Source organism: Psammomys obesus, unplaced genomic scaffold, assembly GCF_907164565.1.
Source record: "Psammomys obesus unplaced genomic scaffold, mPsaObe1.curated_primary_1811, whole genome shotgun sequence".
Classification (NCBI taxonomy): Eukaryota; Metazoa; Chordata; class Mammalia; order Rodentia; family Muridae; genus Psammomys; species Psammomys obesus.
The window spans coordinates 5,973,053-5,997,926 of NW_026596440.1; the positions used below are offsets into that span (position 1 = coordinate 5,973,053).

Below are 24,874 nucleotides of genomic sequence, written 5' to 3' on the forward strand. Positions count from 1 at the left end.
TTGAGATTCGTTCATACTGGTGTGTATACCAACAGCCCATCCTTTTCTAATAGTGATGAGCACTGTGTGGACACAATACAATCATCTTTTCCTGCATAAAAAGCAACTTTTCTGTGGCTACTTTCTGTAACAGACACAAAACTTCTAGGTCATTTTTAGATTTCTAGCACTGTTCTTTTACTTCTGGTCCAACAACACGAATGTCAAGCTCTAGTTTCCACATAATAATGTACTATGCTAGTTTCTTTCTTTTCTTTTCTTTTTTTTTTCTATGATAAAACACCCTGACCAAAAGCAACTTTGAGAAAGGGTTTATTTGGCTTACAATTTCTGGTTAAAGACTTTAATTTCAAGAAGGTCAGGGCAGGAACTTGAAGCAACTAGTTACATACACTACGAAAAGACAATGAGTGAGCGCATGCATTGTGAGTGCTTAGCTTGTTCTTACACAGTCCAGGATCCCTTGCCTAGGCAAAGGCAGTGCCCATGGTGGGCTGTATTCCTTATCAATTAACATAATCAAGACAATCCCACAGGCCAAGCTAATCACAGCAATCCTTCATTGAGATTCTCTTCCTAGGTGATGCTAGATTGTGTCAACTTGACAAAGCTGGCCAGACTGTTCCCTTACATATACATCAACACACATGTATACCTCTGCCCACCAGGAACATAAACAAGGCACTGGCTCTATACTCTATACCTACCACATCCAAACTTTCTAATTATTAAGGGCCTGCCCTACTTCTCAATTTTATTTTCCATTACAGCCTAACATTCCCCAAAGTCTAGTTTAGTATATGGTACAAAGAATAAACCAGAAAGTTAATACTTGGAAAACACAACTGCTGGGGTGAGACAGGGGAAGAAAATTGTATTTGCTATTGCAGATATGTCTAAAATAAAAAAAAAAACTACATGGTTTTATTTACAAATAAAAGACTGTTCATTTGTATTTTATTTAAGAATTATGCCAGTTTTATTAACGCACAAAAATAAAGGGACAAAGTCTGGTGCAGCTGTCCCTCACATCAAGTACAAGCAATCTGTTGACCAATAACCTATGAAGTGACTCCTTATTCACAGAGTAGAATTTAGCAAGTATGACAGGAGAACCTATGTAAGCCACAATACATAATCACATAAGCTGGTCCTGTAGCTGTCAGATTTTATCAGTAGGAACGGACAGCAGGAGGGACGGTGGCACAGTCAGCCTCATTCAAGGTCTTGTCAATAACAGGTCTATAATTCAAAGTAACCTTGGAGAAAAGAGTCAGGGTGAATCAAGGCATGAAAATTTATAAAAAGCCATTTCTTCTGTGCTTCTATAAAATTAAACCATCAAAGTACATTTACAGGCATGAGAACCTTACAAAAAGGAGTCTCAAGTTTGCTAGCTATGTGAATTACGGTAACTCCTCCTACCTCATCCCCATCTATAGCCTATGCTGGCTTCCAACTCAAGCTCTTCTGCCTTAGCTTCCTGCTATCAATTGAGCAGCTGTATGTCATGACACTCTGCTTAAGTGACTGAGTCCAAGCAACCATGGCCTTAACTTTCTGAAACTGGGAGACAAAGTAAATCTTTATTCTCTAAGTTATTCATGCCAGGATGTAACCACAGTGATGTAAACAGTATAACAGCCATCACTTCTTCCTTACTCGTCTTAGACATCTGATCACTGCCCAGTGCTCTTTATCTGGCACAGAAGATGAGGGCTGGTCCTGTACTAAGGGTCCCCTTGAACCACCCAGGAACTGGATTCTGTTTCTAGCAAGAAGCATTACTCACATTATTCTCTTTTGGTGCTATCTCAGATCTGTTAACAGCTGGTTTAGAACTAGGTTGTTTCCTAAACTGTCATCCATCAAAGGCAAAACAGGCTCATTACATCCCTGGGTGATGCCAACATACCTTCCCAGACCCGACGTCCACGTATGAGAGGGTGTGCTTCCTCCAGTGTTCCTCAAAGGGCCTCTTCTGCTGTCCCTGGATGGGCTTGGAGTAATCATACTCATCAATCCGCTCCTGAGGTAAAAAGCACACCTCCATCTCGCACCATACAACAATATCAAAAAACACAAAGAATATTAAAAGATGCACACAAGATAAACATAGTAGATGAGGACCTTGGCAAATAGCTTTTGGAGCCAGGAGTACAAGTATGCAAGATCCATTTCTGCACTTTCTCTTAGAACTCTATGGATGGATACTTATTGGAATTAAATATCATTTATGAATTCTTTCCTTTGACTCCAGGCACTGAGATTTCCTCAACTTTTCTCTTCAGCATTTTTAATTTAAATGGGTTTTTTTGTTTTGTTTTGTTTTGTTTTGTTTTGTTACAGGGTCTCTCTACATAGCCCTGGCTGTCCTGAAACTCACTATTTAAATGAGGCTGGCCTCCACCTACCTCTGCCTCCAAAGTACTAAGATTAAAGGAATATACCACTACACTCAGCTTAATTTAACTGTTATTTAAGTTCAGCATTTATACTGAAGAAATATTAAGTATCAGAACATTGCTACCGAAAAAAAAAAAAATGTGCTTATGTGAATACATTAAATGAGCAAGAGGCTCTTTAAATAAAAACCAAGATCAGACACTTTGCTGTTTCTACTGAAAGCAAGCATGGGAGGAATGGCAGAGGGAAGGCTCCTTACCTGAGCCAATGGGCTAAAGCATAGCCCTGGCTGGACATTCCTAACTCTAGCATAAGCCTGCCCGAGAGTAAGCAGAATCTACCTCAAATCCTCAAAGCCCTGTTCATTCAGCTCCTAACAGTTAACTCTGAAGAGGCTTCTAGCCCTTGGTACATACTGGGGATATGCCTACCCAAGTCTCTCTTTATACACTTGATCATTGCAGCTTAAGTCAATACATGTTCATAACACAGTGAAAACTTCTGCTTAGCTCACATTCCTATTTATTCACCACCCTAAACTGTTCAGAACCTGTGTGACTATCATGGAAAATCTAACTCTTTAGCTGATGTATTCATCCTGAACTTGGAGCTATACCCAAGCTTCTCCTTGTGTCTTCTTCACATGTAGAATCCAACATGTGTGCTCTAAACAGACACACTCTGCATAAAAGCCATGGCCAAGACAGGCCTCTAATTTCTTTTCGAAGCCTCAGGACATGTCTAAGCTGATGACTCACGGATAGTCTAATTCAGTAGGTCAGCATTTCCCAAACTGTCACTGGCTGCATTTTATCCTCAGCCCTGCTAAAGACCAGGTCTGCTCTGTTTATAGATGCTGCATGGGCTGACTCAAAGCAAGGAAAAGGTACAAGGTTTTGAGAGTGAGACTTGGAGGAAAAGGTGTTTTTCTTGATTTACGTTAAAAATAAAATGAAACAGAGAAAGCAAGTAGGGATAAGAAAAACCAGGTGGGAAAATGTCAGGTCAATGTGATGTATCTTGAAGACATACTTTATAATCTTCCCTGGCATGAGCACCCCGTGACTCCTTCCGTGCCTCTGCACCATATATGGTCTGCAGTGCACATAGCATCAGGTTCTGTAGCTCCAGGGTCTCCACCAGGTCTGTATTCCAGATTATTCCTGGGGACATACAAGAACCCATGACAGAGAGACAGGATTATCATGTAAGTACTCTGGACTCACCTGCAACATATAACTGTGGGGAACAGACAGCTGGACAGCAAGCATGGAATAAGGTTATAGTAAATGGTAGACACCACGCTACCCCAAAGAAGGCAGTGTCCTCTCAGAGTTCTGCTGACTCACCCCTGTCAAATGTCTTCAGATGCTTCAGGTCTCCATATAGCTGGCTGATTTTCTCACAGCCTTCTTGCAATACGCTTCCCACACGGAACACTGCAGCATTATTCTGCATCGACTATCATAAGACACCATTACAAACTTTTAATGCACAGGAAAAGACAGGCAAAAACTCTCACATCTTTAGTTTTCCTACATTTTACAAATTTATACAACTTGAACTAGGAAATTCGGACTGTGGGTTAAATTTAGACAATAGAAAGGGTCTTATTATGCATGCTTGTGATCCTCCTCACAGTCTCCCAAGTCTGACTCTTTACCTTGGTAAAAATAAAATTTTCACTAAACTTAAAAAAATGTTTCTATGTACTCCATTATGTATGTATCTCACAACGAATCTATATAGGTCACTTCAAATTATTTTACTTCTCTGACAGCGTTTCTGGAACACAACCATCCAGAGTCCAAGAGGGCTAGTAGTGGTGGGTGAAGAACTGCGAGGTCATGAAATTAAAAGCAGGAAACCAGGGCCTCAGAACCCTTGTGGGGCACTACCCCACTGTCCAGGGGCTAGATTAGCTCCTACCCTATTTACTTTCCCCACTTTCTGATTTTGTTACGGTACAAGATTCAGTCTAAGGACGTATGTCTCTTTCCCTCTCTGAGCTAAGAGGAGCTAAATGAAGTGACACAACTAATACTAATTCTGGGCAATGAAAGGTGAGCAAGGGTGCCATGCTGGTTTTCAAGTGACCCGGGACTGGGTTTCTGATGTTCTTCCCCTTCCTATTGGTTGCAGCACATATGACAGGCAGTAGTCTGAGGACGATGACAAGCTCACATATAGGAGTGCCAGAGAAAGCTAAGTCCCTGGTGCTAAAGCTGCTTATTTCTGTCCAGAACTAAGAACTCCAATGTTCCATGTGGAAAAAAAACACACTTCTGCAAGAGAGGCAAAGTGACGAACAGGTCCTCCTGCTGTCGACCCCCAAGGACCCGTGGAGGGTGGCTGTGGATGTGTCTATTCCTACCTTCTGCATCCTGAGGCGCAGTTCTGCTGTTCTTATGCTTCCATCAGCAAATCGCAACTTGTCAAGATTCATGACCGACTCTTCTCCAGCATTTGCCTTAATTGGAGGAATTTTATCTCCTTAAAAACAAAAACAAACAAACAAAAAACAGAATTTAACTTTCAAAACCACTAAACCACTTGGGGGAAAAAAGAGATTTTTGAATACTCAAATTATACCATAGACATTCCAAGAATTCAAAAAGTTATAGAAGTAATCTGAGCCAACACTGTCCTGGCACAACCTAAGGTATGATATACTCAATTTTTAAAAACATACACAGAAATAAGGATATCACCACATACTAGGTAACCATTCCTGCAAGTAAGATTTGACTTGCTACTCTAGTAAGGAAACTTGTTAGCCTTGAGATAAGAGGTTACTTCATACTTTTGCTCATAAAGGGATAAACATGGCTCTGTCCTCTTAACTAGACCACAAGATCATGACTTTTACGCAGGGGGTACAGCTGAGAAGTAGAGTACTGTTTTGGTGAGGCCCCAGATTTGTACCACATTGTCCCCTTCAAAAAATGAAATAATACTCTTCACTTTCACTAGTTATTTAAAAGGCCGTTTTAGGTGGTATATGCATTTTCTAAAGAGAAATGCAGGCAAAACTGTTTCTAGCCACCTCCTTTCCAAGGGAACCAGAGAACTGGCTCTTACGTGTCCTCCCAGGCATACAACTAGCTCATTTTCCTTCCTCTCTCCCTTCTCTGTCTTGAGGTATTCATGAACTCACTATATAGCTCAGATCGGCCTTGAACTAGCAATCTTCTTACCTCAGGCTTCGGAGTACTCAAATTATAGGTATGTGTGCCTGGCTTCATTTTAGTGTTAATTTTTTTTTTCTTTTTACTCCATAAAATTGACTTTTCTTATAGTGCACATTTTTACAAATTTTAACACCTCTATAAGCAAAGATACCTCAGACTTGTACTTTAAAAATATTACACCATTACTCTTGAGAAGAAATATTACAAACCTTTTCATATTTAAAATTAAAGAATTAAAACAGTGAAGTTTGCTGTCTTTTTGTAGCTTTCATTTTTTTAGATGAGCTTTTCAGGTTTTAGCAAACAGAGTTCTATGTAAATACAACCAGCACAAGGACAGCCCAGCAACCATGATCTATTTCTTTCTTACAGTTTGCTACTTCCAGAATTAAAATCACACGTGCAGCCTTTTGAGTCTTACTCTAAGCATCCTGTCTGAGATGTTGCTGGGTTCTGACATTTATTCCTTTCATCACTGAATTTAAATTTACATGTATTTGTAGACCCTATGCACATAAAAGTATAAGATATTCTTATAAAGCTTTCTCATTCTCAAAGCAAAACAAGTGAGTCTGTATTTTGCTCTAGAAGTGATTTTGATCCTCCCTGCTGGGTACAAGGCTTCCAAAAGGCTTCTTCTGGTGTCAGAGAAGGTACGCTGAACCCTACCTATGCAGCTGGCTAGCACTACGACCTAGGGATTGTCTTCACGTTCAGACTTGTACTGTGGCATGACTAGGAGCGTGAAGATGCAATGTACAAAACTGATGACCTACATCTTTATTTACTAGTGAGGCAGGGTGTGTGCTTTCTACACCATCACTGCTGTTCATCTATAAAGCATCTACTCCACAGAAGCTGTACAACTGGCATCCACAATTAGCAAGAGGAAGGAAAGAGTAGTGGATGGAGAGGGAGTCTCCTCCTCCTGAAATGTTCTTTCACACCACTATTCTGAGCAAATAGACAAAACAGCTACCCTACCATGAAGGCTCTTTGGGGGTTGTAGCTCTGGTAACCTGGTTCTGATTGCTCAAGCAAACTACAACACAAGGCACATTTTTCTTTTATACATTGTTTTAAGCTATCATAAGAAGACATTAACTGAAATTCATTCTATCCCTGAGGGATAGGACCTTATGCCATCCCTTTATTAATGAGATTCCATTATATCTTGTTTTTAAAACAGGCTAAATTTTTTTTCATAATTACCAAGAAGCTACAGATTCCTTTTTACTATTAAGACTATTTCACTATAAAAATAATTTATAACAGGCAAACAATATAAAACTAATTTCCATCCAAAATACCAATTTCTTAATAGTGTATTTTAAGAACATAATGACTGTAAATAAAAAAAAAAAAAAAAGGCAAACAAGCCAGGAAGCAGAGGCAGATGAATCTCTATGAGTTCAAGGCCAGCCTGGATGATATATTGGGTTCTGGGCCAAACAGAGCTATATAGTGAAAGTGTGTTTTTTTTAAAAAGTGATTAATACACAATATTAATACTACTAATCTGTTTCTATGGGAAAAGCAAATTTCCAGCAACAGTCTCCTAAAATAGCTCAAGGGCTTGAAGAGAACACATACCTGGCCTGCAAGTTTCTGCAATGCTCAAGGCACAGGCTCGGCCGAAGACAACAAGATCTAATAGAGAGTTTGCTCCAAGTCGATTGGCACCATGCACCGAGGCGCAGGCAGCCTCCCCACAGGCATACAGGCCAGGCACAATCTGATCCCGGCCATTCACGTGCTTCAGCACCTGCAGGAATATTTCAGATGAGGCAGTCATCAAAATACCTATGCTTCCACACACCTGCTTCCCATGCCCCAAGTAAAAAAGGAAAAATGGTATCTTCTCTATTTCACTCTCTTTAGCATATCCCCAATTCTTTTGCTCCCGAACTCTTGCTGTTTGTTACAAGCAGGTCAAAGGATGGTCTAGCTTCCTCAGTCTCAGTCACCACCTGGTTTGACTAAGGAACGTGGCAGAAGATAGAACACCAAAGGAATGAGGAACACTGAGGATCATCTGTGAAGGGTGGTACTGATCTCCACCCTTTGTCCTGACCAGGAGTCTGAAGCAGAAGGACAGTTGATGGCACTTGTGAACTGCTTATAACCCAAGTACCAACTGATATATATATCACTAATTTATAAGTTCATTGTAAAAGTTTCAGATCACATGGAAATGCAATTGTAAAATGGAAAAGAATGGGGAATTAACATTCTATTGGTTGTTACCAGAAGATGCAAACCCAAGAACATAATCTAGCCTCTTACTGTCTGGCAGGTATGACATCTTATAATTAATATTAAACTATCAAATACACTGCACTTTTGGAGGGGAAAATGCCTGGTTTTGCTTCTCTGCCTCTAAGACCTAAGGGGATTTTTATGAGGTGGGCTCATCACCATCACCTGCCCCTTGTAGTTAGTGGGAATGCCACCCATGTTGTAATGCACAGTGGGGAGGACAGGGATGGGCTCCTTGGTGACATCCACACCAGCGAAGATCATGGCCGTCTCTGAGATTCCAGGCAGACGCATGGCCAGCTGCTCAGGGGGCAGATGGTGCAACTGCAGGTAGACATGATCCTTCTCAGGGCCACAGCCTCTGCAAATACACCACCGTAACATGAGGCAAAGAGCAGCAAGAAAGAGCTGACTAAAATCACCCAAGTATGTGAGCCTCAACAATCCTTGATCTTTAGTAACATTTCAGGCCAGTGTCTCATCAATACTTTATTCCCTTCAAGGATTTTGTGTCAGGGACAATACTGTGCAAGGACATAACCTGTACTCACAAAACTCATATTCTCATGTTGGGTAGCATGATTTCCTGTGTTTTCCTTGGTAAATGTGTTAGAAAGTTTCCCATAACCCACCAGACACCTCAGTTTTAAATGAAAATGTCAAGCCCACATAAGCATTAAGTAACAGGGCCAGGCATTTGGAGCCTAGAGCAATTTCACCACAGGAGAAGTAACACACAGACCTGAAGGTTACCTGCCAAGGTACCTGTAGGTACTGAGTAAAACAATATAACTCCTAAGACTAAGACTTTGCTGTGTGTGTGAACCTCACTTTCATTCCAAGAGTATATGATGACACACTTCTTACACACTCACTGGTATGAAGAAGAATCTCAAAATGTAGATCTTTAGAAAGCTATCACAAGCTAACAGATGTGAGTCAGAAAATAATGGGGTAGCTTTATTCTCTAACCCTAAACCTGAGGTGCAGGGGTGCCTGTCTGCAAAGTTAAGGTGCTAAAATACATAGATGTGATCTGCTGGCTACCGAAGAGAAAAGAAGATGTGTTTGTCCATCTGCCTACACGCATGCATCCCTAGAAGGGAGTCACAGACCTTCCTTCACGAATCTCCAGAGTCATGGATCGGGATACGACATCCCTGGAGGCCAGGTCCTTGGCAACGGGGGCGTATCTTTCCATGAACCTTTCACCTTGACTGTTGATGAGAATACCGCCCTCTCCACGACACCCTTCTGTGATGAGACAGCCAGCACCATATATACCTGTAAAAATCCAGGTGATTAAATGCTTATAAATGAGTGATAACAAGATAGCTATTTCAAATGGTTAATCCTTTTTTTAGAAACTGTTTTTTAGGAGGAAAGCAAAGAGCACTAAACTCAAAATAAGAAAAGTCAAGTAGCAGGTATTTGTGTCACAAGCAGCAATGACAAATCAGAAAGCACAACAGACACAGGAAGAGTAGCTCATTCACAAGACTCTAACCCATACTCTGATTAAATATCATGTATGTTTAGTAGACTTAATTCTTTAAATATAACTTTATAACACGAAATGCCGTAACAAGTTTAAGCAAAACTAAAACATCTGGGAGACTTTCTGTCTAAAGTACCCAAACAGCAAAGATGACAAATTATTCAAATGGTTACTATTTATGTTTGTATCAACTCTAAACATTTACTCATAAGTTCTATGATGACCCAGGGTAATAAGAACTCCATCCCTAGAGACAAAAAAGTTGAAGCTTAGAAATCATCTAAGTCACAGACCTATTAAAGGGCAGAGCCCAAATTCACACCTGAGGAGCATGGTGTAGTCTGAGTTCTTAATATAACGCTGTGCTCCTCAATATAAAGAAAACAAGGCAAGTACTGAATTTTAATGGAAGAGGCTAAATAAGTGTTATTTTAAAGTTAAATTTTTCTTTCATATGTCAATGGGTTGCATGCTCTAAGTAAGAATATAAGTTCTTACATTTCACCTGCTTTTCACTTTTCATAGCTTCAAGAGCATCCTTTAGGTATTTTATTTTTTATACATTGTGAAGAAAGCATTAAAAAATGGAATGTAAACACAGTATACGATAGGAAATCCAGAGGCTCAGTGACACTGGACAGAAACTGAAGAAAACTAACATTTATTTTTAATTCTCTAATTCTGTTATCTCTCCTCTGACTCAAGGCTCTGACAGGAAGAGCTAATTTTTCCCATAATTAGCTCTTTCATTCTTCTAAATCCAAACCCTAACTTTGGCATCAGGTGGAGCCCAGTCTTTTCTAATTTCACATCCCTCTTAACACGAGTGCCTAAAACCCCTGGAAACAAAATTATGAACTGCTTTTATAGAACCAGGAGAAAACTCTCCTTGAGGACTCAAGACAGGAAAAGTGCACCACAGAACTGACCAGGTATCACGTGCTTATAATACACAGAAGAGCCCAGAGCCAGACAAGCGCCCCATCCTACCTGTGGGGTGGAACTGAACAAACTCTAAGTCCTGGCAAGGCAAGCCAGCCCTGGTGACCATGGCTATGCCATCCCCTGTGGTGGTATGGGCAGATGTGCAGCTGAAGTAGGCTCGCCCATAGCCCCTGAAACACAAAACAGTGACTATAAGCATCAGTCTACAACAACCCATGCGTGTGTATGTGGCACACACTACTGGGAGGCCACATTTGCGATGCTGCCTCCATGTAATGAAGGTTGTGGCACAGAGGAAGGAAATTTTGTATGTTTCCTATTTGGTACTCTGTGCTTTATCTTCAAAGAATTTTTCCAATTAAGATGTATTACTTTAGCTGGGCATAGTGGTGCACACCTTTAATCCCAGCATTCAGGGAGGCAGAGGCAGAGGCAGGCAGATCACTGTGAGTTTCAGGCCAGCTGGTCTACAAAGTGATTCTAGGACAGCCAAGGCTACACAGTAAAACCCTGTCTCAAAAACAAAAACAAAACAAAAAATAAAAGAAAGTAAAAAGAAAAAGTAATTACTTTTATTATGTATCTTAGTTAGCGTTTCTATTGCTGTAAAGAGATACAATGACCATGGCAACTCTTACAAAAGAAAACATTTAATTGGAGCTGGCTTAGTTTCAGAGGTTTAGTCCATTATCACCATAGAGAGAAGCATAGCAGCATGCAAGCAAACATGGTACTTACTGGAGAAGCAGCTGAGAGTTCTACAACTTTTTTTTTTAATTAATTTCTTTTTTATTCACTTTACATCCTGGTTGTAGCCCCATCCATCCTCCCCTCCTAGGACTATCCTCCTCCATCCCCTCTAGCCTATTCTTCAGAAAAGGGGAACTTTCTTTCCCATCCACCCCAGCTCATCAAGTTGCCTCAGGACTGAGCATGTCCTCTTCCCCTGTGGCCTGGCTAGGCAGTCCTGCCAAGGGGAAGTGATCAAAGAGAGTTCTACATTTTGATCTATAGATAGCAGAAGACTGCCACAGCTATAGCATAGGAGACCTCAAAGCCTGCCCCTACAACGACACACTTCCTCCAACAAGGCCATACCTCCTTAAAGTGCCACTCTCAATGGGCCAAGCATTCACACACATTCACACACACACACACACACACACACACACACACACACACACACACACACACATATATGGGTCTACCTGGGGCCATTCCTATTCTAACCACCACATAATGAAAATTATTTTTTTATTTTATTTCTCCTCCAGCTTTACTATACATTTAAAGATGTCCACATTATCTGATAAATGTATACTGGGAACCAATTTTCATAATCAATTTCATTAACATATTCATAGTGTTACATAATTATCCTTTCTTTGTGGTGTGGATACTAAATATACTTGGCAACTGTATCATTACTATAGACAACATGTTATCTCTCAGGTTTCAGAAACTGCTCATCTCATGACTCAAATTGATCTTACTTGAATACAGATGTCCCTCATAGATTCATGTTGAAAAGTCTTGCTCCATGGCTAGCTGCATTTTTTGAGAGGCTGTGAAACCTTTAGGATATGGGGCTTTTGGGCAGAAACAGATCTTTTCGGCTATGTCCCTAGGACTATACACAGTCCTGGGCTAATCTTTCACTTTTTGCCAGGAAGTGAAGAGCTCTCCTCTATCTCATACTTGTCACAACAACGTCCTACTCAAACACATGACTCCATGAGCTGCTGAAACCATAAGCCAAAATAAACCTTTCCTTGCATAAGTTGTATCTGGTTATAGTGACCATATCTTGGCCAATCTGAATACTGCAGCAAACATTTGCATAGATAATATAGTCATGATGTGATTATGCTGACTTCATTCCCTTTACAGACATGGCTACAGTGGGGCTGCTGTATCCTGTTAGTTTTACTCTTAGGGATTTGTTTGTTTGGGGTTTTTTGTTTTTTGTTTTCTTTTTTTTTTTTTTCTTGTGGTAGAAGTGTGATGCACTTGCAGGTCTTTAAGTGTTTGTGTGGGGTGGGGGCTGATATTGACACTGGGTGTTTTCTTGATTGTATTCTATTTTATTGAAACAGGGTCTCTTAACTAAGCCAAGATCTTGTCAACTAGCTGGCTAGTCTCTAGTCAGCATACGCTGGGGCATCCCAACTCTGCCGAAATCATGGGATTACAGACAGGACCACACTTACTGAGCTTTACATGGGCTGTGGGCACCCATGTGTAGGTGGCAAGTACCTTGTCTCCTAAGCCGTCTCCTCAGTCTTCTTAGGTTTTCTGAGGAACCTCCACAATCACTACCAACTTATACTGTCAATAGTCTTCGACTCTTTATCTTTTTTTTTAAGATTTTTTAAAAATGTATTTGTATGTATCTGTATAAGTTATGCAACATGTACGCCAATGCCCAAAGAGGCTACCTCAGGGCTTGAATTATAAGCAGTTGGGAGACTTCTAAGTGAGTACAGGTCCTCTGCAGGGTTAGCAGCTCTTAATTCTGAGCCATCTCCACCCATTGTTTTGCTTTAAAATTTTATGCAAATATATAATTTTATAACATTTATAATATATAAAATTATAATTTTATGAAATTATAAATATATCTGTATGTACACGTCTATGTATTACATATATAAAATTGCTGCTGTATGGGCACAGGCACTGCCATGGCACGTATGTAGGAGTCAGAGGAAAACTTAAAGGAGTTTGTCTGTTCTACTGTAAGTTCTTGAGATGGAACTCAGGTAAACTGCCATGCTTGTATGTTAACTGCTTTGACCCAGTATGGTGGTTTGAATAAAAATGGCCCCCACAGGCTCATATATTGGTCCCCAGCTGATGGAACTGTTTGAGAAGGCGTGGCTCTGGACTCTCTCTGCCTTGTGGATCAAGATTGAGCTCTCAGCTGCTCCTTTACTCACAGATTCTAGCCCTCTGAAACTGAAGGCTAGATTTAACTCTTTAATAAGTTGCCTTGATCATGGTGTTTTATCATGCAATGAAGTAACTAAGACAGTTGGCCCCTTTTTCTCTACATCTTCATCAACACTTATTTCATTTTTATCTTTACATTAACCATCCTCACAAGTGTGGCTGCTACTTGAACTCCCCAGATGTTTAACCTGCTGACCATCTGAATCCCCTCTGTCCTGGAAAATACATCTATTCAGGTTCTATACCTATTTAAAAACTTGGGTTTATTTAAACTTTCTTTTCTTTTTTTGGGGGGGAGGATGGTGGTGGAGATGGAGAATGATCCAGAACCACATGCATTAGAGACAAGCAAACACTCTACAACTGAGATATACCCTCAGCTCTTAATTTTTAAAATGGTAAAAAATTAAATCATATAAAGTCAAAGTTATTTTCATCCTGCACGCAGATAATACTTTTTGGTATTTGTTGATTCTTAGACTCGGTATACACAGCAGACAAAAAAACAGAAAAGTTTATCTGAAAATGCCATGTGACTCTCCGGGCTTATTATATAAGAAGAGGTAGGGTAAGCTTTATAATCCAAATTTTGCCCACCTGTGCTCAGAGAACATCTATAAGGTACAAAGGCTGGAAAGGTCACCATCCACATGAGGTGACATAAAGGCCTACATCTGACCCATTGTTCTGACCCATTTTTAGTTAACAAAAAAAAAAAAAAAAAAAAAAACCCTCCCTATAAGTGCTTTCTCTCTGTTGCTTTCATTTCTTTTTTAATTTAATTTTTTATAATTTATTCACTTTACATCCCAATTATAGCCTTCACCCTTCTTCCCTCTTCCCCTCCCCTATTTCTCAGAAGGGGGAGCCCTCCTCCCCTGTCATTTGACCCCGGCCTATCAAGTCTCATTAGGACTGCCTGCATCCTCTTCCTCTGTGGCCTGGCAATGGCCCCCACAAGGGGGAAGTGATCAAAGAGTTAGGCAACAGAGTCCATGTCAGAGGCAGCCTTGCTCCCCTTACTAGGGAACCCAACATGGACAATGAGCTGCCTGTTTGCTATATCTGAGCAAGGGTCTAGGTCCTCTCCACACATGGTCCTTGGTTGCTGAATCAGTCTCTGCAGGGCCCCATGGGCCCAGATTTGTTGGTTCTGTTGGTCTTCTTATGGAGCTGCTGTCCATTCTGGGTCCTTTTATTCCCCCACTCTTTCCTACAACTCCCTGTGCTCTGCCCAAAGTATGGCTGTGAGTCTTAGCATCTGCTTCAATCCCCTGGAGACTGGGTGGAGTCTTTCAGAGGACATTTATGGTAGGCTCCCATGCTGTTTCCTCTCTTCAACCACTTTGATGTCTATGCTATTTGCCCTTTGGAATGAGAATTAAGCATCCTCCCAACTTTCTATGAGAAATTAAATATAGTAAAAACTTAGACCCTACCCAGTAGCAATAACAGTGTTCTTTGCTTTTATTCGGTGTATGGATCCATCTTCTATGCAGAGTGCAATAACACCACAGCACTCCCCATTTTCCATCAGAAGATCCAAGGCAAAATACTCCACAAAGTAGCTGGTGTCATATCGCAGAGACTATAAGAAAAGGATCCCACATTTCAAACTACATTTAAGATTAAGATTAAACCAACAACACACAGAATGTGAACGGTTACACCATTTAAACAGTTTGAAAAACTTGATCCAGTTCTGTTAATAAATGAAGTTAAGGATACTAGGGTCTGTAATGAAGTTATATGAGCTCCTATCGCATCAATACTGATAGCAATTCAAGCACAAAAAGTCGCCCTAAATTCAGCAGTACATATACAACAAACAAATAAATAATAAGCACATGACGCTGCAGAGAACTGAATGCAGCAGGCTCTGGGCTGCTCCTACTTTGGTAACACTCATTTTTACAAAAGTTTTGGAGGCACTCCAGGCTCTCTGGTGGCTCCACGTAGCACAGAATGCCTCTCAAGAGGCCCACAGTGAGTGAGGCCACAAATCACAGGGTTGCGACCCAGAAGCTGTTAGCTTCATGTGGCCATTTGATTAATGAAAATAAAACACCTCGCTCCTCCGTTACAGTAAGCACATCTGAATCTGCAGTGGCCACATGGGGCTGGTAGCAGGAGTGCAGTTAAGTCCACTGCCATGCACATAGGGGAGTCAGCACTGGACAGTGCCACCGGGGGTGGCTCTGATAGCCCAAGGAGCTCTAAAGAGCATAGGCAAACTCTCAACACAACCATGAAACAAGCACATACTGTTACATTGTTTTCAGTGTACTCTAGCTTCTGGAGCTCTAATATCTGCATGTTAACTACTTGTCACTACTTTCTGAAAACAGAGTTCAGATTACTGATTATCTGGACATGGCAGCTATCTAGCGCAATGGTTCGCAACCTTCCTAATACTGCAACCCTCATATTGTAGTGACCCCAACCATAAAACTATTTTTGTTGCTACTTCATAATCATACTTCCGCTACTGTTCTAAATGGTAATATAAATATGTGTTTTCTCATAGTCTTTGAAGGTCACAACCTGCAGTGACTCATGTCCCACAAGACTTCATACAGTTTAACGGTGAAGTATTAAAACATACCAATCAGTTCAGGAACTGAATGGTGATAAACGGTGATAAAAGTGCATTAAGATACTTAGCTTTCTTTAACGGGCTAAGATACTTAGCTTTTCTTTAATGGGAGTCTGACCATTCGTGCTCCAGTGGGTATATGGGCAATAAAAACTGGAGTTGTTTTTCTTTTGGGGGGGATGCAGGTGAGGGCACATGGGTGGGGAAGCAGACCTGGGAGGACTGGAAAAGAGCGTGATCGGGGTGCATAATATGAAATTCCCAAATAATGAATAAAAATATTTTGTTGTAAAAAAGAACACTTCCTTTGCTCTAGGCATGTGACAGGTCACAAGCTCAAGCTGGTAAGTGGTGACAACCAATTCAACTTTCCAAGACAAACTTAGGGAATAACAATGTCTTTTTGTTGTTTGTTTTGTTTTTTAAAGATTTATTTATTATGTATGTAATGTTCTGTCTGCATGTGTGCCTGCAGGCTAGAAGAGGGCATCAGATCTCATTACAGATGACTGTGAACCACCATGTGGTTGCTGGGAATTGAACTCAGGACCTCTGGAAGAACAGCCAGTGCTTTTACCTCATCCATCTCTCCAGACCTAACATAACATCTTAAAGACAGCTTTTCACATTACCTATTCAATACTTTCATATCAGTAATTATTTCAGACACCTTACTATTTGTGTTGGTTTTTGTCAATTTGACACAGACTAGAACCATCAAAGAGGGGACATCGACTGAGAGAATGTTCCCCTAAGACTGAACTGGAGGCGAGCAGCGGAGGCAAGCAGTGGAGATCCAGCCCACGCTGAGCGGTGGCCATCCCTGGGCAGGTGGACCAGGGGTGTGTAAAAAGTAGGCTGAGCAAGCCTGAGGGAACAAGCTAAAAGTGGTGTTCCTCTACGGGTCCCACAGCAGTCCTTCCTCAAATCTTCACCCTAGCTCTCCTTTACAATGAACTAAAACTAAAAGGTGAAATAGACCCTTTCCTCCCTAAGTTGCTTTTGGTTAAGGTCTCTGTCACAGCTATCAAAGCAGAACATTATTGTCTTTTTTTTTTTTTTTAAGCAACCCATTGGGTGATTGCCTATCCTATGCCACTTCCACTGTTATTTATAAAGATCATCTAACTATGATCTTTATGTTGGAGAACTATGTTCCATCTCCTTTACCACCAAATCAGCCTTACCCTTCCATACAAGGTGTGTAAGAGTGAGTGGCCTGTCCGATCAGCCACACAACAGCACCGATGAGCCTGCCCGCCTTTCCCAAACTTGAGGCTCTGTCCACCAAATGCGCGCTGATAAATCCTCCCATCTTCAGTTCTGCTAAATGGCATACCATAATTTTCTAGCTGTGAAACACAAAATAAGCAAAAATATATTACCTTAAACAAGTAAAATATCGATGGTTGATTTGCACCAAATGTGAAATCTAGAACATTCATACTAGCATATTGCATGAAAACACTGACAATTTAGGGGGTAGAAAAGCTTGTTCAATGAACTGAATAGTTAAGGAAGTATTGTTTTCATTGGTTCACCCATTACCAGAGACAGGACCCGAGAGCTCAATTGTGCTAGACATGCACTCTCCGAGAGCCATATCCCATCCCTCTTTTATTTTTATGTTTGGTTCTTTTGTAATACAAGCAGAGTACATACACATTGACCCAAGAGTTTCCTTTTAGTTACCTCAATCACGGAGGCAGGAGCTTGTTCTGTCATGTAATGGATGGCATCCTGATCCCCCAGCCAGTCAGAGCCTTTCACGGTGTCATAGAAATGCCATCTCCAGTTGTCCTCTTCCATGTTCCCCAGTGCAGCATTGATGCCCCCCTGGAAACACCACACAACTGCTCACCTGCCTTAAATGTGAGGCCAACTGCCTCTGCAGTCCACCTCCCCCAGAGATCAAAGTCAACTCCTTCTGTGAACTCTTCATGGAGGCTCAGGGGCAGTAAGGCAGGACAGTCCCTAAGTCATGAGACTTCCCTTGACCTGATGGGTGGTTTAGTCTGTATCTGTGATGGGGGTGCTGCCTGATCTCCAGACCTCTAAAGACTGGAAAAGGTCCTTATCACTTACCCACTGTGCCTGTCAAAGGTCCTTATAATTTACCCATTGGGCCTGTCAAAGGTCCTTATAACTCACCCATTGCTTATGCACCTGTCAGATACAGGCATTCAACAAGTCTATCTGGAAATCTCATGATAAAATATTCTCAATGGAACTTGTATGGGAATTAAAGAAGTACTCTCTGACACATAATATGCTCCTCATTCAGTTATACAACTCTGGACTCTAGCTTCTTCAGCTGTTATGTGAGTGTTACTCCTCCTTACTCCTCAGAATCACAAACTACTATAGCAATACTAGGAGATCTCTTTTCTTCTTCTTTCATTATATATATAGCCGTGAAACCACAAACCTAAATAAGTCTCTCTTCCTTTTAAGTTTATTATCTCAGGTATTTGTCTCAGTGATAAATTCCTGACCAAACTTAATCAGGGAACAAATGTGGAGGAAAGTGAACCATGATGGGGAGACAGATGGGAGACAGAGAATAATGAGGTGCCAAGCCTTCAATGATCTCGAGGAAGAGGTTATAAGCAGTGACTTGCAAAGTGAGAATGACTGACTGGACTCCAACAACTGTGGAGTTAATAAAATGGCAACAATTTGTCTCATAGGAAGAGTGGTGCTGTGCAAGATCTCTAGGCATCAAAAGAGGGCCTTCTTACCTGTGCTGCAATCGTATGTGATCGGGTAGGAAAGAGCTTTGTAAGGCAAGCAGTATTAAACCCTGCCTCAGAAAGGCCAAATGCAGCTCGCAAGCCTGCCCCTCCAGCGCCTACTACCACGGCATCAAATTCATGATCCACAACTGGGTACTGAGTAGAAATCTGAAAAGGAAATTCACACATTCATTATATATTCAACTTCATAAACCATTAAGGCTAGAATTACAAGCTAATCAAAGGAAAGAATAGCTGCTATACACAGAAGGCCTCACTCCTGTTCTAGGCTGAGCATGCATTCTTGGTGTTGAAGTGTGATAGGGACAATGAACCAGCAACCAGATATTATGGACAATAGAAGATCTGCTATTCATTCACACACACACACCACTTGTTCAGTTTTGTTCTGAGACATCTTCTTGCTTAGGCTGGCTCAAAATTCAACATCTTTTTTTCCTGCCTCTGCTTCCCAAGTGCTAGGACTACAAACACATGCTAAAAAAAATTAGACAAAAAATAAAAAAGTTTTTTGAGAGCATTTAAAATTCCAATCTTTCTATTCTGCTTCCAAAGCAGGGAAGTCTAAAAGCAGAAGGAAACATCAACATAATGAGCTCTAACTATGTCTTTTTCACAATGGTTTTACCTCTATGCCTATAGCCATATACATCTGTCCACAGGAGCTTAACCACGCACTGAAAATGCTTCTCCACCTGTGATATACAAGTCTCTCTTGAAAACATAAGTTAGCATGTTAAAGTTTGCCTGGGTACAGACCACAACTATATTCAGGCCTATATTTAGGGGAAGAGTCCATGTGGGATGATTTATCACTGAGAAATTGTCAAGCAATATTCTATAAACCCTGCTAGTTCATATGGGAAGAACTTGTGAGCAATGTTCAGATTTTTTAAACAGAAAGCAGAACAGGCTAAATACAAATGAGCCTCAAGTCCAGGAGCAACAGTCTTATCTTGTGCAGGGACTCCACTGTCCATCACAGCATACACAGCTCATTTATATTTTCTTATTTTGTTACTTTACTTGAATTTAGAGTTTAGTTTAGATTTATCTATTTAAGTATTTCTGTAAGTGTTGTACTACACACATTTGAGCACACAATCAATAACCTAAGAGCCTTTTCTTTACATATGTGCAATTCTCAAATATCTTGAAATGATAACAGATAATTATCCTTCAAAGTAATAAAAGTTGTTCGCAAGCAGGGTGTAATGGTGTACACCTTTAACCCAGCAGAGGTAGGTAGATCTCTGTGAGTTGGAGGCCGGCCTGATCTACATAATGAGTTCAGGATACCCAGAGCTACAAAGTGAGACCTTGTCTTGAAAAAAAACATAAAAAAAAAAAAAAAGTTGTTTACAATTGAGCAATAAACTTACCGCATCTGAAACTTTAGCAGATGCCTTCTTGTTCTCACCAACAGTGAAGTGAAAGCCACGGGTCTGTGTGTGGAATGCTGCTGGCCACTGCAGAGACATAAATAGTGTTAGGATCTTGAAGGAATAGAAACAGAGAGGAGTGAACTCCCCAGATACACTTGTCTCTATCTCCAAACACAGTTGGCCATATCTGGCTTTTATGTGGGTACTGGAGATTGGAATTCGGGTCCTCTTGGTTTCACTGCAAGTGTTCTTATTCACTGAGACATCTTCCTAGTCCTTCAAATTTTTCTAATTTGAAAACATGAACATGAAGAAATTTACCTACAATGTAACAAAAAGGTCACTTATACCTTGTCCGTTAGGACAAGCATTCTCATTAAGGAAGCTGGAGAGAGGCTGAGAAGAGCAGAAGCCATTAAGTATTCCCATCAAGCAAAGTGACTCAGAAAGCTAAGTGTCTCATCAGCTGAAGATGGTCTGAATCATCTTCTGCACAATTATTACAATTATAAAATCACACAATGAAGACCTAAAAGCTACTGGCACTGGGAGAAGTGAGTAGTTTAAGTGCACTAAAAATCTCTTTTATCATTCAGAAAACAAATGTCTAAAAATCTACCTATCAGCTATAAAAATGGAGGTAAGTACCAGAGCACAATGACACTATTTAGAAATTGTTTCCATTACTGAACATAATAGTTTGTTCCTTTTCACTTACAAACCTTTCTTCATCTTAATGATTTATTAAAAAAAAATTAAAATTATTTTCACTAAAAAGGTTAGCTTTTAAGGCAAGCCAGATGACTTAGGGGCCAAAGATGCTTCCGGCTGAGCTTGAGAACTGAAGCTTGGTACCCAGGACCCACGTGGCTGGAGAGAAGCCATACCTCCAAATTGTTAGCTGACTTCTACATGGTGTGTGTGAACACACAAATAAATGTAATAAATTTTCTAACTTTCACTATTTTTAAAGTACTAATGCTTGAAATACAGTTTACAGGGATCTCTGCTCCTGACATGGATGACTACAGTTCAAAGTTTCAGAGGCTGCCTCACAAAATTCTCACAATCCTCACAGAAAAACTGAAGGTCAGTGGGGACTATGGACCCAAATTGTGTACTTTCTCCACTATATGGGGGGGGGGGGACCCTAAGAACTCTAAATTCTGATTAAAATCCTGGTTATGAATAAATGTTACGCCAGAAGTCTTCAAATAAGCTAGGAATAACATCACAAAATACAGAACTGAATGTCACTGGTTTTATGAGGATCCTGAGTATGAAAGGCCCAAGTAACTCATATAATTCTAGATATACCATTAAAACACCCAAAACATCACATCCAAACAAAAGATTTATTCTACCATGTTTCATGTGTTTTTCCTAAGAATTTGAAAAACTTTACAGAAGTGAACTGTCCTTGTTATTAGTTTTCCTCTACAATGAACAATTTCAAATGTTTGTGAGTCACATCAGTGCACTGGGACCATGAAAAGCAAAACAAAGGCAAAGTAAATTTGATGAGTTGATAACTTGAAAGCATTTGTCAATACAGAATAGTTTGGTAAGACTAAACAATTCCTTGTCTTCAGCCTTTCTCAGTTGGTGATCACAAATTCTCACACACAAAAAAATTTTTTTTTCTGCTAACTTGATTCTGTTCTTTTGTAAACTCAAATTCTTCATTAAAAACGAACAAACATATGCTCAAATATACAACAAGGACATGTGCTCAACCATGTTCATAGCAGCTTTATTTCTAATAGCCAGAATCTGGAAACAACCTAGATGTCCCTCAGTTGAGGAATAGATACAGAAATTGTGGTATATTTACACAACAAGGAAATCATGAAGTTTGCAGGCAAATTGTGGGAACTAGAAAAGATCATCCTGAGTGAGGTATCCCAGAAGCAGAAAGACACATGGTATACACTCACTTATAAAGTGGACATCATACATATAATATAGGATAATCATACTAAAATCTGTACACCTAAAGAAGCTAAGCAAGGAGGAGGACCCTGGGTAAGATGATCAGTTCTTATTCAGAAAGGCAAACAGGACAGACATCAGAAAAGGATGAAAACAAGGAACAAGACAGGTGCCTACCACAGAGGGCCTCTGAAAAACTCTACCCAGGAGGGTATCAAAGCAGATGCTGAGACTCATAACCAAACTTTGGGCAGAGTGCAGGGAATCTGATGAAAGAAGGAGGAAAGAAAAAGACCTGGAGGGGACTGGAGCTCCACAAGGAAAGCAACAGAACCAAAAAATCTGGGCACAGGGGCCTTTTGTGAAACTGGTACTACAACCAAGGACCATTCATTGAGATAACCTAGAATCCCTGCACAGATGTAGCCCATGGCAGCTCAGTCTCCAAATGGGCATCCTAGTAAGGGGAACAGAGGCTGTCTCTGACATGAACTCAGGGGCTGGCTCTTTGATCACCTCCCCATGAATTGGGAGCAGCCTTACCAGGCCACAGAGGAAGACAATGCAGACAGTCCTGATGAGACCTGATAGGTTAGGGTCAGATGGAAGGAGAGAAGGACCTCCCCTATCAGTGGACTGGGGAAGGGACATAGGAGAAGAAGAGAGAGGGAGGACAGGATTGGGAGGGGATGAGGGAGAGGACTACAGCTGGGATACAAAGTGAATAAACTGTAATAAATAAAAAAGGAAAAAAACAAACTTCAAATGGCAACAAATATTCAGTTACAGGGCAGAATTTCTACAGGAACAGTCATGCTCATGAAGAAATTTTTTTAAACCAAAAGCTGTATTTTGGGAGGCCCCACTTGAGTGTCAATTCTGTTTTTCCTGTCTTACTATCCTGTTTAGTGGTACTTAATATGGGACAGTTATGAAGCACCACCACAAAGAAGGTAAAATGCTAGCAGGTAACATGATTCAACTAAGGTTTGAGAAAAAAAAAAAAAAAAAAAAAAAAAGCTTCCAATCATGCCCCTATAAAAAGTTATACAGCTTGATCTCACATGCTTCAAGACTTATTCTCACTTTCAACTGAAATTTTACTCCAGTCTGAATAAAAGTCAGTATCTAGGTCTTCGTCTCCAGAGGGACCACTGAGCAGTAGCCTAAGGTGAGGACATACTGACGGAGAAGAAACAAAGTGAAAGAATTTATTTTATAAAGGATTTATTAATAGATTTGCTTAGGAGACATTAAGTCATACAAAATAGAAGCTAAGGAAGTACTGCCTCCAAAATACCCCAAAGATATAAGCATAGTAACCAGACCTATTAGAGATAAGTAAAATTAAGAACTCTGCAATGTAAATGTTTCTTCACCAGGATTGACAGCCTTTTGGCTCCAGTTCCGTAACAAAGGAGACAACCCAACTTATAACTATTAGGCCCATTTCTCTATGAAAGAACATTCCTCTGATAGGCAATTCAGGGTGACAACCATCTTTAAATATGGTATTCCATAAATGCCCACTTCTCTTAAGAAAAGCCTAATTCTGCCAGCTGGACAAGATGGCCAGAGGTAACAACTATTTGGAAAAGAACAACAAAGCTGTACTTAAAAATAAATTAGGAAATGTGGGATATCTTTGCTGTGTAAATCTCCCACCTGCCTAAGCAGCCAGACTTGCAGTCTCCTGTCTCTGTCTAAACCAGTCAAAGTTTAAACTGGATCTAGGACCTAAAAGGGATTTAAGGATGACAACAACACATGTGGACTGCATAAACCTAAGGTGCATATAAATTAGTAAAATTTCTCTTCTTTGCTGCTCCTTTTTTGGGCATTGGCCAGAGCTGGACTCACTATCACTAAAAGGCTTTCTCCTTATTTTTTTCCTGAGTGTGGGGAGTGAATCCTGGGCATGCGGTAGGCACACATATTTCTGCTCAATACAATTTTGTTATAAATACAGGCTGCTCCTGTGTTATTTCCTGTAAAAGGCTTCATGATCAGTACTTTAAAACCTCCTTGGGGTGTTTTAAGAGGCCAAGGAATAGACGTGGAGGTGGGAGTCTTCGGCAGTAAACACAAGTCATGGAAATTATCAATGTTTGAAAATGCCTAGTTGCCAACTAACCCTTGAACATTTAACTGAGCATAACTTTTAATATCTATTTCAGAAAGGAGACAATAATTACAGGCATAATGCAAATCGATATGTTGAAAGTGTTGGGGCTTTTACTTCGTAATTAAACTGTTAAGGAGGTAGGTGGGCCAGTTCACTTTAAAGAGCCCAATCTATTAAATTTAGTTTGCGTTAATAAAACCCTAGGAATCTGTCGCATAATATGTCATCCTCAAAGAGTACACTGAGACACGATCTGACGATCCAGGGCGCCCAACTGGCCCCTTGCAGCCTTGGGGCCCTCAGTGTCCCTCTTCGACTCGAATGCAAAGCAGTGGTCGCAAGACTGGATGAACACAGTGCATAAGTCTCACCTGATTTTTAAAAACAGTATCTGTGAGGCCACGACACAAAATCAATAAACTCATCACTTATATGTCTTAGTGTCGAACCCAAGCTACTAACTGTTATACGCAGAGTCGCCCGCAACCTGAGGGCCACAGGCCGGTCCCGCGCGTTAACCTTGAAGAACTCAGCTAGATAGAGCAGGACGGGGAAGGCCGGACTCCACTCCCTCACCCCTCCCGCAACCTCAGGGACGTGACCTTCGCCGGAAAGCTGTCGGCTCCGGCCCACTGCATTTCCCAGTCCCAGCACAACTCGCGGGATTAGAAGTACGCCCGGCTCTGGCGCACTCCTGGTGCTCTCCATCCCGTGGCACGAACTCACCGACCCAGCTAGCGCCAACCGCCGCCCGCGAATAAGCCTCGAAACTGCGCCAACCCCGGCCATGTCGCTGCCTTCCCGCTAGCCTCAACGACAGACTGCGCTT

At 40.8% G+C, this 24,874-nt stretch overlaps 1 protein-coding gene across 1 annotated transcript; it reads right to left on the minus strand.

The window, feature by feature from the left end:
• Window positions 1–295: 295 nt before the first annotated feature.
• Sdha (succinate dehydrogenase complex flavoprotein subunit A) lies at window positions 296–24,874 on the minus strand. The gene is made up of 15 exons (XM_055597945.1): window positions 24,772–24,874; window positions 19,986–20,072; window positions 18,589–18,750; window positions 17,540–17,683; window positions 17,035–17,199; window positions 14,691–14,839; window positions 10,345–10,469; window positions 8,972–9,140; window positions 8,022–8,217; window positions 7,191–7,362; window positions 4,781–4,899; window positions 3,756–3,867; window positions 3,439–3,569; window positions 1,916–2,029; window positions 296–1,259 (listed from the first exon to the last, which is right to left on the minus strand). Exons 1-15 carry the CDS (start codon window positions 24,832–24,834, stop codon window positions 1,173–1,175), a joined length of 1,995 nt encoding a protein of 664 aa, XP_055453920.1. The 5' UTR covers window positions 24,835–24,874; the 3' UTR covers window positions 296–1,172.

Excerpts from the sequence above, each read along its gene's own strand:
- Sdha (XM_055597945.1), bottom strand. The coding sequence starts at position 24,834 with ATGGCCGGGGTTGGCGCAGTTTCGAGGCTTATTCGCGGGCGGCGGTTG. Across the intron at positions 8,218-8,971 it reads CTGGAGATTCGTGAAGGAAG|AGGCTGTGGCCCTGAGAAGG; the intron begins GTCTGTGACTCC and ends GTGTATTTGCAG. Across the intron at positions 4,900-7,190 it reads TGCAGAAACTTGCAGGCCAG|GAGATAAAATTCCTCCAATT; the intron begins GTATGTGTTCTC and ends TTTGTTTTTAAG.